Genomic DNA, 11,495 nt, shown 5'->3' on the forward strand with positions numbered 1-11,495 from the left:
AGAAAAAGAAAAAGATCAAATGTGAACAGATTTATTTACCTCGGGATGTTGAGGAAGAGCAGACACTGTAACTTCAGATCCTGAACTTTAGCCGTCAGGTCTGTACCGTCACACTGAGGAGACACACACACACACACACACACACTCGCTGTGATTTTGCTGCGTGTGTGTTGCAGCCTCATAAAGACCTGATCACACATAAAGCACGGTGTGATGCAAGCAGCTGTGCAACATGTTTTATTTTGATAGACAGTAATTTTCCATAAAGTAACAAAATATATAAAAGTTTATAATAAAATAATTATTTTATCAAAAGTTACTGCAGTTCTCTTCTACATTTGTTTTTCCTTTTCCGCACCATGGGAAGCGTCTTTGTGCAAAATTAGTTTTTTCGTCAGGATCCTTTTTCTGTTTCTGTTTGTTGTTGTAATACTCATTCCAGCCACAAGTGTCTGAAGAGCAGCATCCTCCTGTTTTTACAAAAAACCCTCTATTTTGACTTATTGAACAGACTTCAGTACCGTCTGTACTCACCACCACTTTGATGTGCTTGGCGAGATCCTTCGAACTCCCGCTCAGGAAGTCTGAGAAGGCCGTCTGAAACGCACACACACACACACACACACACACCACACCACACACACACACCACACACACACACTTTACAGTCATGTAAGTATGTTAACAGAGTAGACGGGCCGGAGAGGAAACTCACCCCTGCATAGATCATCTTATTCCTGAAGCGGCTGCTAAACTTCTCCGGGTTCGCCTCTGAAGAGACAAACAGCAGAAATATTAAAACCTTCAGAATAACCCCCCCCCCCCACACACACACACACACTCACACACTGCACTTTATCTAAATACAACAAAGGACACAGAGGTCACGCTGCGGCCCGAGCAAACGAAGCGTGCTTACATTTCCATCCATCGTTTGCTTTCTCCGTTTCATTACGTGACATTTTAATTTAATCAGAATTTATTGATCATTTCTGGCAGACAGAGAAGGACGCAGAACAAATAAAAACAAATACGAGGAGCAGTGAAGATAAGACACTGAGCGTTTAGCATTTCAAGAAATGAGCCAATCACAGAGTTGTAGGTGGGATTAAAAGCTCGGTCACAAAAATGTTTTACATTTTAAAAAGATTTGTCCAAGAAACATTATTATACAAAAAAAGAAAATACAAAATAAATATGACAAATTACCAAAAAATATATCTAAACTTATTTTGATGAGTTATATCCTAATAAAACATTAAATACTGATCATTGTGGTGACGCATCGTGGCGACGCATCGTGGCGACGCATCGTGGCGACGCATCGTGGCGACGCATCGTAATGACCATATACCACGACAGACCGTGGTATATTACCAAGTGTGGCAATATGAAAGAAAAATACACACTCCAATTTAAATAGTTTTTATTATTAAATAATGATGTTCAAAATAAAATAGTCCCTCCGTTGCCTTCTGCACGGAACATAGTGCGAGGTGGTTGCTATGCAACAACACTAACAGCTGCTCTGCACGTAGCTCTGCACGTGGTCTTTGAGGGTTTCTTCTCCGGAGATAGGCACTGATGGATCCACTCCTCCAGAGCAACGCTTTGTTTCTTAACGGACGTCATGTAACAGCTGTAACGGTGTAGCTTTCTCTCAGACGCGGAGGGATACTGACTTGTTGTGAAAAGTGACGACAATTCTACCCGTGATATACGCTCATTATACCACGGCTAAGAACCAATCAGATTGCTTGATTTGTCCGTTTTATAAATGTCTATAAACCAGCCTCTGGTAGAATACGATGCATGAGTTAGTTAGCATTTTATTTCAACAGTAAAGCTAATAAATCTGATCCGTCACATATAAAATAAACTGACCTCTCGATTCATGGAAGCCCAGTGTGACGTGAGCATCGAAGCCCAGGCTGAAGTAATTGTTGAAGACGTCGATGGGGAGCTGAGGAACATCAGAAAATCATCGCGATTAAAGACGTCTGACAGAAATCATCGTGATGATCCCCCACCGCTCCCCTCCCCCAAGGTTCAGTTCTCGGCCCCCTCTTTTTCATCTTGTGCCTGTTCCCCCTTGGTCACATCATCCGCAGTCATGGTCTACAATTCCACTGTTTTTCAGATGATATCCAGCTCCTCATCTCCACAAAGTCAATCTCTACCGCTTTCTACTGTATCCTGACAAACTGCATCAAACACCAAAAACACTCACCAAATCCACCCATAACCTCACCCTTGACATCGACAGTTCCTCAGTCTCCACCTCCCCTCACATCCGGAATCTTGGCATCATCTTTGACCAAACCCTCTCATTTGACAAACACACTCAACATCTCACCAGACGGCCTTCTTCCATCTCAAAAACAGTGCTCGTCTCTGTCCATCCGTCTCCTCCACAGCTGCAGAAACCCTCATCCATGCCTTCATCACCTCCCGTCTGGACTACTGTAACAGCCTGCTCTATGGCTCACCCGTAAAAATCATTAATAAACTCCAACACATCCAGAACTCCGCTGCCAGTCTTCTCACCCCCTCCCGGACCCGTGACCACATCACCCCCGTCCTATACAAGTTCCACTGGCTCCCCATCCCCCAGAGAATGCAGTACAAGATCCTCCTCATGACCTACAAAGCCTCCATAACCTGGCCCCCTCCTACCTGACTGACCTCCTCCACAGACACACTCCCCCCGCAGCCTCCGCTCTGCTGCTGCTAACCTCCTGTCCCCCCCCCATCCGGAGCAAGCTCAGATCCTGGGGGGACAGGGCCTTCTCCATCGCTGTTCTACCCTCTGGAACGCTCCACCTCAAACCCTCAGAGACTCCTCCTCACTCTCCACCTTCACTTCTCTTAAGACTCACCTGTTCAACACGACCTTCAACCTCTGACTGTCTCTTCTGCTCATCCTCCTTTATTCTCTCTTGTTTGTTCATTTGTATATTTATCTGTCACTCACTCTGTCAAGCGTCTTTGAGTTACAAAAAAAGCGCTATACAAGTCAAATGTTTTATTATTAAAAACATCTGACAGAAATCATCGTGATCAAAAACTTCTGGGTTTCTCAGTCAGACTTTGACGGACCTTGTCTGTCTGGTGTTCGTCCCGGTCCTCGGGCCGGGCCTCAGGGTTAGCCTCCACGTCCAGGTTCCAGCGGTCCAGCTGCACTACGTTCCCGTCTTCGACGTGCGAGAGGATCTTTGTTATCGGCTCATCGGTGTAACCCTGAGAAAGGAGATTTCAATCTGTGGCGTCTAAATAAACTCCAGATAAACTCCAGATCAACTCCAGATAAACTCCAGATAAACTCTAAATAAACTCCAGATAAACTCTAAATAAACTCTAAATAAACTCCAGATAAACTCTAAATAAACTCCAGATAAACTCTAAATAAACTCCAGATAAACTCTAAATAAACTCCAGATAAACTCCAGATAAACTCTAAATAAACTCCAGATAAACTCCAGATAAACTCTAAATAAACTCTAAATAAACTCCAGATAAACTCTAAATAAACTCCAGATAAACTCCAAATAAACTCTAAATAAACTCCAGATAAACTCTAAATAAACTCCAGATAAACTCTAAATAAACTCCAGATAAACTCTAAATAAACTCCAGATAAACTCCAGATCAACTCCAGATAAACTCCAGATAAACTCTAAATAAACTCCAAATAAACTCCAGATAAACTCTAAATAAACTCTAAATAAACTCCAGATAAACTCTAAATAAACTCCAGATAAACTCTAAATAAACTCCAGATAAACTCTAAATAAACTCCAGATAAACTCCAGATCAACTCCAGATCAACTCCAGATAAACTCTAAATAAACTCCAGATAAACTCCAGATAAACTCTAAATAAACTCCAGATAAACTCCAGATAAACTCTAAATAAACTCTAAATAAACTCCAGATAAACTCTCAATAAACTCCAGATAAACTCTAAATAAACTCCAGATAAACTCCAGATCAACTCCAGATCAACTCCAGATAAACTCTAAATAAACTCCAGATAAACTCCAGATAAACTCTAAATAAACTCCAGATAAACTCCAGATAAACTCTAAATAAACTCTAAATAAACTCCAGATAAACTCTCAATAAACTCCAGATAAACTCTAAATAAACTCCAGATAAACTCTAAATAAACTCCAGATAAACTCCAGATAAACTCCAGATTAACTCCAGATAAACTCCAGATAAACTCTAAATAAACTCCAGATAAACTCTAAATAAACTCCAGATAAACTCTAAATAAACTCCAAATAAACTCTAAATAAACTCCACATAAACTCTAAATAAACTCCAGATAAACTCTAAATAAACTCCAGATAAACTCTAAATAAACTCCAGATAAACTCTAAATAAACTCCACATAAACTCTAATAAACTCCAGATAAACTCTAAATAAACTCCAGATAACTCTAAATAAACTCCAGATAAACTCTAAATAAACTCCAGATCAACTCCAGATCAACTCCAGATAAACTCTAAATAAACTCCAGATAAACTCTAAATAAACTCCAGATAAACTCTAAATAAACTCCAGATAAACTCTAAATAAACTCCAGATAAACTCTAAATAAACTCCAGATAAACTCTAAATAAACTCCAGATAAACTCCAGATCAACTCCAGATAAACTCCAGATAAACTCTAAATAAACTCCAAATAAACTCCAGATAAACTCTAAATAAACTCTAAATAAACTCCAGATAAACTCTAAATAAACTCCAGATAAACTCTAAATAAACTCCAGATAAACTCTAAATAAACTCCAGATAAACTCCAGATCAACTCCAGATCAACTCCAGATAAACTCTAAATAAACTCCAGATAAACTCCAGATAAACTCTAAATAAACTCCAGATAAACTCCAGATAAACTCTAAATAAACTCTAAATAAACTCCAGATAAACTCTCAATAAACTCCAGATAAACTCTAAATAAACTCCAGATAAACTCTAAATAAACTCCAGATAAACTCCAGATAAACTCCAGATTAACTCCAGATAAACTCCAGATAAACTCTAAATAAACTCCAGATAAACTCTAAATAAACTCCAGATAAACTCTAAATAAACTCCAAATAAACTCTAAATAAACTCCACATAAACTCTAAATAAACTCCAGATAAACTCTAAATAAACTCCAGATAAACTCTAAATAAACTCCAGATAAACTCTAAATAAACTCCACATAAACTCTAAATAAACTCCAGATAAACTCTAAATAAACTCCAGATAAACTCTAATAAACTCCAGATAAACTCTAATAAACTCCAGATCAACTCCAGATCAACTCCAGATAAACTCTAAATAAACTCCAGATAAACTCTAAATAAACTCCAGATAAACTCTAAATAAACTCCAGATAAACTCTAAATAAACTCCAGATAAACTCTAAATAAACTCCAGATAAACTCTAAATAAACTCCAGATAAACTCTAAGATAAACTCCAGATAAACTCCAGATAAACTCCAGAATAAACTCCAGATAAACTCTAAATAAACTCCAGATAAACTCTAAATAAACTGCAAATAACTCTAAATAAACTCTAAATAAACTCCAGATAAACTCTAAATAAACTCCAGATAAATAAACTCCAGATAAACTCTAAATAAACTCCAGATAAACTCTAAATAAACTCCAGATAAACTCTAAATAAACTGCAAATAAACTCTAAATAAACTCTAAATAAACTCCAGATAAACTCTAAATAAACTCCAGATAAACTCTAAATAAACTCCAGATAAACTCTAAATATACTCCAGATAAACTCTAAATAAACTCCAGATAAACTCTAAATAAACTCCAGATAAACTCTAAATAAACTTCAGATAAACTCTAAATAAACTCCAAATAAACTCCAGATAAACTCTAAATAAACTCCAGATAAACTCCAGATAAACTCCAGATAAACTCCAGATAAACTCTAAATAAATTCCAGATAAACTCCAGATAAACTCTAAATAAACTCCAGATAAACTCCAGATAAACTCTAAATAAACTCCAGATAAACTCCAGATAAACTCCAAATAAACTCTAAATAAACTCCAAATAAACTCTAAATAAACTCCAGATAAACTCCAAATAAACTCCAGATAAACTCCAGATAAACTCTAAATAAACTCCAGATAAACTCTAAATAAACTCCAGATAAACTCCAGATAAACTCTAAATAAACTCCAAATAAACTCTAAATAAACTCCAGATAAACTCCAGATAAACTCCAGATAAACTCTAAATAAACTCCAGATAAACTCTAAATAAACTCCAGATAAACTCTAAATAAACTCCAAATAAACTCTAAATAAACTCCAGATAAACTCTAAATAAACTCCAGATAAACTCTAAATAAACTCCAGATAAACTCCAGATCAACTCCAGATAAACTCCGATAAACTCTAAATAAACTCCAGATAAACTCTAAATAAACTCTAAATAAACTCCAGATAAACTCCAAATAAACTCTAAATAAACTCCAGATAAACTCCAGATAAACTCTAAATAAACTCCAGATAAACTCTAAATAAACTCCAAATAAACTCTAAATAAACTCCAGATAAACTCTAAATAAACTCCAGATAAACTCTAAATAAACTCCAGATAAACTCCAGATCAACTCCAGATAAACTCCAGATAAACTCCAAATAAACTGCAGATAAACTCCAGATAAACTCTAAATAAATTCCAGATAAACTCCAGATAAACTCCAGATAAACTCCAGATAAACTCTAAATAAACTCCAGATAAACTCTAAATAAACTCCAGATAAACTCTAAATAAACTCCAAATAAACTCCAGATAAACTCCAGATAAACTCCAGATAAACTCTAAATAAACTCCAGATAAACTCTAAATAAACTCCAGATAAACTCTAAATAAACTCTAAATAAACTCCAGATAAACTCTAAATAAACTCCAGATAAACTCCAGATCAACTCCAGATAAACTCCAGATAAACTCTAAATAAACTCCAGATAAACTCTAAATAAACTCTAAATAAACTCCAGATAAACTCTAAATAAACTCCAGATAAACTCTAAATAAACTCCAGATAAACTCCAGATCAACTCTAAATAAACTCCAGATAAACTCCAGATAAAGTCTAAATAAACTCCAGATAAACTCCAGATAAACTCTAAATAAACTCTAAATAAACTCCAGATAAACTCTCAATAAACTCCAGATAAACTCTAATAAACTCCAGATAAACTCTAAATAAACTCCAGATAAACTCCAGATAAACTCCAGATAAACTCCAGATAAACTCTAAATAAACTCCAGATAAACTCTAAATAAACTCCAGATAAACTCTAAATAAACTCCAGATAAACTCTAAATAAACTCCAAATAAACTCTAAATAAACTCCACATAAACTCTAAATAAACTCCAGATAAACTCTAAAACTCCAGATAAACTCTAAATAAACTCCAATAACTCTAAATAAACTCCAGATAAACTCTAAATAAACTCCAGATAAACTCTAAATAAACTCCAGATCAACTCCAGATCAACTCCAGATAAACTCTAAATAAACTCCAGATAAACTCTAAATAAACTCCAGATAAACTCTAAATAAACTCCAGATAAACTCTAAATAAACTCCAGATAAACTCCAAATAAACTCTAAATAAACTCCAGATAAACTCTAAATAAACTCCAGATAAACTCTAAATAAACTCCAGATAAACTCCAGATCAACTCTAAATAAACTCCAGATAAACTCCAGATAAAGTCTAAATAAACTCCAGATAAACTCCAGATAAACTCTAATAAACTCTAAATAAACTCCAGATAAACTCTCAATAAACTCCAGATAAACTCTAAATAAACTCCAGATAAACTCTAAATAAACTCCAGATCAACTCTAAATAAACTCCAGATAAACTCTAAATAAACTCCAGATAAACTCACCCCTCCCCAGTTGAGAGTCCTCGCCAGGTCGTTGCCGGTCCCCAGAGGAAGGATGCCCACCGGAGGTGGAGGATGCAGCTTCAGCTCGTCCAACATCGACAAGATCCAGCCCACCTGAACACACACACACACACACACACACACACACACACACACACACACACACACACACACACACACACACACACACACACACACACATTTCTACTATAGCAATTTCAATAAGATTATCTGAATCAATAAATAAAAAAGAAATGATGATGTTGCAAAACCAAAAGATTAGAGTTTTACAGTAGATTTGTTCGAGGTGTTAATACCCCCCCTCCCCTTCATGATTCTACAGTGTGTGTGAATAATGCTGGACTCACTGTCCCGTCCCCCCCACAGGCCAGGATCCTCAAGTTGGGCACTTTGGCGTACAGCTCCAGCCTGCAGGATACACAGAACATGAACATCAGTGACAGAAGTAAGAGAATTGGGATGCTCCCTGGGGTCAGTGTTGGTCTTACCCCTCTCTGGGTCCCCCCTTCGTCAGGTCAAACACCTGCCGGGGGTTCAGGTACCACATGAAGGACTGGATGATCTTAGCTCCCTGAAGGCAAATAAAACAGAAGCATTTGAGGCGAGAAGCTTGTTTTTGTGCTTTTTTTAATTTTTCAGACAATAAAATTAAATATAAAATAAATTAAAATAAACATTTTATTTTATATTTTATAAATAATAATCATATTAAAGGGAGATAAATAATCTAAATATAAAATCATTTTTAGAGGTATATTAAAGCTGATTGTGAGATCTGTCCTCTTGTCATTATAATACTTCCTCTTCATTATAAACAAACTTCCCAAACAGCGGAAAAAACAGAATAACAGATGTTCGGGGTTTTTATTGCCTGAACAAAAGAAATACGGAAACAAATTGACGTCATTATCACTTTTATTTTCCTTTATTTATGATTTATTTAATTTTTTGCTTTTTGTATTTCTCCTCAAGAATTCAAAGAATGCACTCCAGGAAGACACAACTTATTTTCTTCTGCATTTCGTTGTGCAACCCTGTGTTGAATTTATGTTATTATGCAGATTCATTTCAATCCCACTAAAGATCTGCAGGGGTTTGAATGCAGGACGCTGGCTGTACCTGGTTGCCTCCACTCTTGGGGTTAACGAACACCAGCAGAGGCTTCATGAGCTGCGAGGGGAGAGGCTTCACCAGGAAGGGCTTCCAGCGGCTGTCTTGGAGCTGAGAGACCAAGCAGAGCATCACATGACATAACCCCCAACTCAACTCATTAACCTTTATACAACAGATAATATATCACAGCTTGTCCAGTTGTTAACTCTGCTGAGAACCTGGAACTAATAATAATAATAACTTTATTTATTCAGTACCTTTCAAAACAAAGTGCTTTACAATAAAGACGATAAGGATAAGATGAACAGTAATTCTTATTGAATCACGCCTGATCTTATTTCTGGGTTTTAAGACAAATTTTATATCAAGAAAAAAGTTGACCTGAAGTTAAAGTTAAAGTTAAAGTTGACTTTCACTCGTTGGCCCCCACAGGTTATGATGGGGGGATCCATTATATATATATAATATATATATATCAATCAAAACATTTTATTACAGTTTTTGGTTTTATTAAAGTTTTGATCAGGTGAAGTGCAAACTTGCGTTTTAAAGCAATGATTCCAGTATTACTACAAACCTTTGTAAAGATTTGTAAAATGATAAAACAACCTGCTGAGTATCGTCTCTTTCTCACCTCTGATACCTTCTTGCTCGACTTGTTACATTTCAGCGACGTCCTTTTCTTCTTTTTACTCGACTTTAGAGATGACTGCAGAGAGCAAGACAAACACGACATGTGTGTGTATCATCGTTTATACTACAGTGTGAGGACCCTGGTATTGCACTGATGTTGTGGGGACCAACCTCCCTTGTGGGGAGCGAAAAGTCGACCCTTAAAACGTTTTACAGTTTATGAACAAACGGCTCTCAAAGTCTACAAACAAACACAACGTACCTGCTAACCAGTCAAAGAATTGATAAGAACGCTTTGTATTTGTATATGTTTTTGAGAAAATTATATCTATATGGAAAATAGTGAACATAAAGATCAACAACACGTGATTAAAACGCTTTTAAAACAATGATTGTTGACTAAAGTGCTTTGTGCAAAAATTAGAAACACACACAGTATTTTTAAAATGACTTAAAAGGGCGTTTCAGGATTGTGAAGATATTTCTGCATTGTGGGGACATTTCTTGAATAAGAGGACATTTCTGCATCGTGAGGACGTTTCGGCAATTTGAGCACATTTAGTTGTGATGGTTAAGGTTACAGTTAGGGAACGCACTGTCGGTGAGGGTCCTCACAAGGTCAGACAGACAGACGTGTGTGTGTACCTGTGTTCTGCGGACCCTGATGATCCAGGTAGGAGGGATGATGACGGCAGCGTGAGCTCCCAGAGAGCAGCACTCCTCTATCTGCTGCAGCATGAAGCACGTCACCTTGTTGTGATACTGAAACACAAACAAATCAAATCAAATCAAATGTATTTGTATAGCCCAATATCACAAATTATACATTTGTCTCAGTGTGCTTTACAGACTGTACACAGTCAGGTTACGACACCCTCTGTCCTTAGACCCTCGCATCGCACAAGGAAAAACTTCCTAAAAGAAACCCCAAAATTAAAGGGGGGAAAAATGGAAGAAACCTCAGGGAGAGCAACTAAGGAGGGATCCCTCTCCCAGGACGGACAGACGTGCAATAGATGTCGTGTGTACAGGATAAACAACATAGTACAAATACAACATTTGACAGAAATGATATTGTGTTGAAAAAGAGAAAGTTTGGATGAATCCAGGAAAATGTCAAAAAGGCTTCCCGGTGTCCAGCAGGACCAGGGCAGCAGGCGCAGCCACGATTCATGATCCTGACGTAAACTTTATCAGTGGCAACCTGCCACATGAGACACAGAAACTCTGGGGATGATACCCCGGATGATGAGTTAGTAACATACATTTACATAAATGCATACAGGTAGAGAGGGAGAAGAAGAGAGGGAGGAGAGGAGAGAGGAAGAGAAGGAAGAGAGCAGGGAGGTGTCCCCCGGCAGTCTAAGCCTATAGCAGCATAACTAGGGGCTGATCCAGGGCAAACCTGAGCCAGCCCTAACTATAAGCTTTATCAAAAAGGAAAGTCTTTAACAGGAAGTCCCATTGAAGTTAATGTGCAATTATAAAACTATAAATGATTAAATATTTTGTACAACTCAGCGACCGTGTGTTTTGTTGGACGTATCGGTTGTTTGAATGAACGATAGCGCAAAAAAACAAACAGAAGAGAATTAACAAAACTTTATGTATCACAGGATGGACAAATGCATTATTTCGCTAACGTTGCGAGATGAATGCTGCTTTCAAGTGCCGTCAGAATAATCTGACAAATGTGTTCCCAAATGGGAAAATTTAGTTGAACTAAGACATAGAGCCCCTGAATGCACCGCTGACCTTGGCGCAGGTCGGCGCTTTCTGAGTGATGTG

The 11,495-nt window shown here is 37.2% G+C and overlaps 1 protein-coding gene across 9 annotated transcripts in view; it reads right to left on the reverse strand.

Moving 5' to 3' along the window:
• LOC115005366 (diacylglycerol kinase zeta-like) overlaps positions 1-11,495 on the reverse strand; it is a 61,218-nt gene that overhangs the window by 18,824 nt on the left and 30,899 nt on the right. For all 9 annotated transcript variants that reach the window (XR_003831939.1, XR_003831938.1, XM_029427155.1 and 6 more), the window contains 11 exons: positions 10,353-10,469; positions 9,709-9,783; positions 9,081-9,182; positions 8,450-8,532; positions 8,309-8,369; positions 7,941-8,054; positions 3,100-3,240; positions 1,885-1,963; positions 716-771; positions 535-597; positions 40-113 (listed from right to left, as the gene is read on the reverse strand). Coding sequence is in view for 7 of the 9 variants with exons in the window: in XM_029427155.1 (XP_029283015.1) it covers positions 40-113; positions 535-597; positions 716-771; positions 1,885-1,963; positions 3,100-3,240; positions 7,941-8,054; positions 8,309-8,369; positions 8,450-8,532; positions 9,081-9,182; positions 9,709-9,783; positions 10,353-10,469 (965 nt within the window). In the remaining 2 variants the exon portion in view is untranslated. The remainder of the gene's footprint in view (positions 1-39; positions 114-534; positions 598-715; positions 772-1,884; positions 1,964-3,099; positions 3,241-7,940; positions 8,055-8,308; positions 8,370-8,449; positions 8,533-9,080; positions 9,183-9,708; positions 9,784-10,352; positions 10,470-11,495) is intronic.

Source organism: Cottoperca gobio, unplaced genomic scaffold, assembly GCF_900634415.1.
Source record: "Cottoperca gobio unplaced genomic scaffold, fCotGob3.1 fCotGob3_294arrow_ctg1, whole genome shotgun sequence".
NCBI classification, from domain to species: Eukaryota; Metazoa; Chordata; class Actinopteri; order Perciformes; family Bovichtidae; genus Cottoperca; species Cottoperca gobio.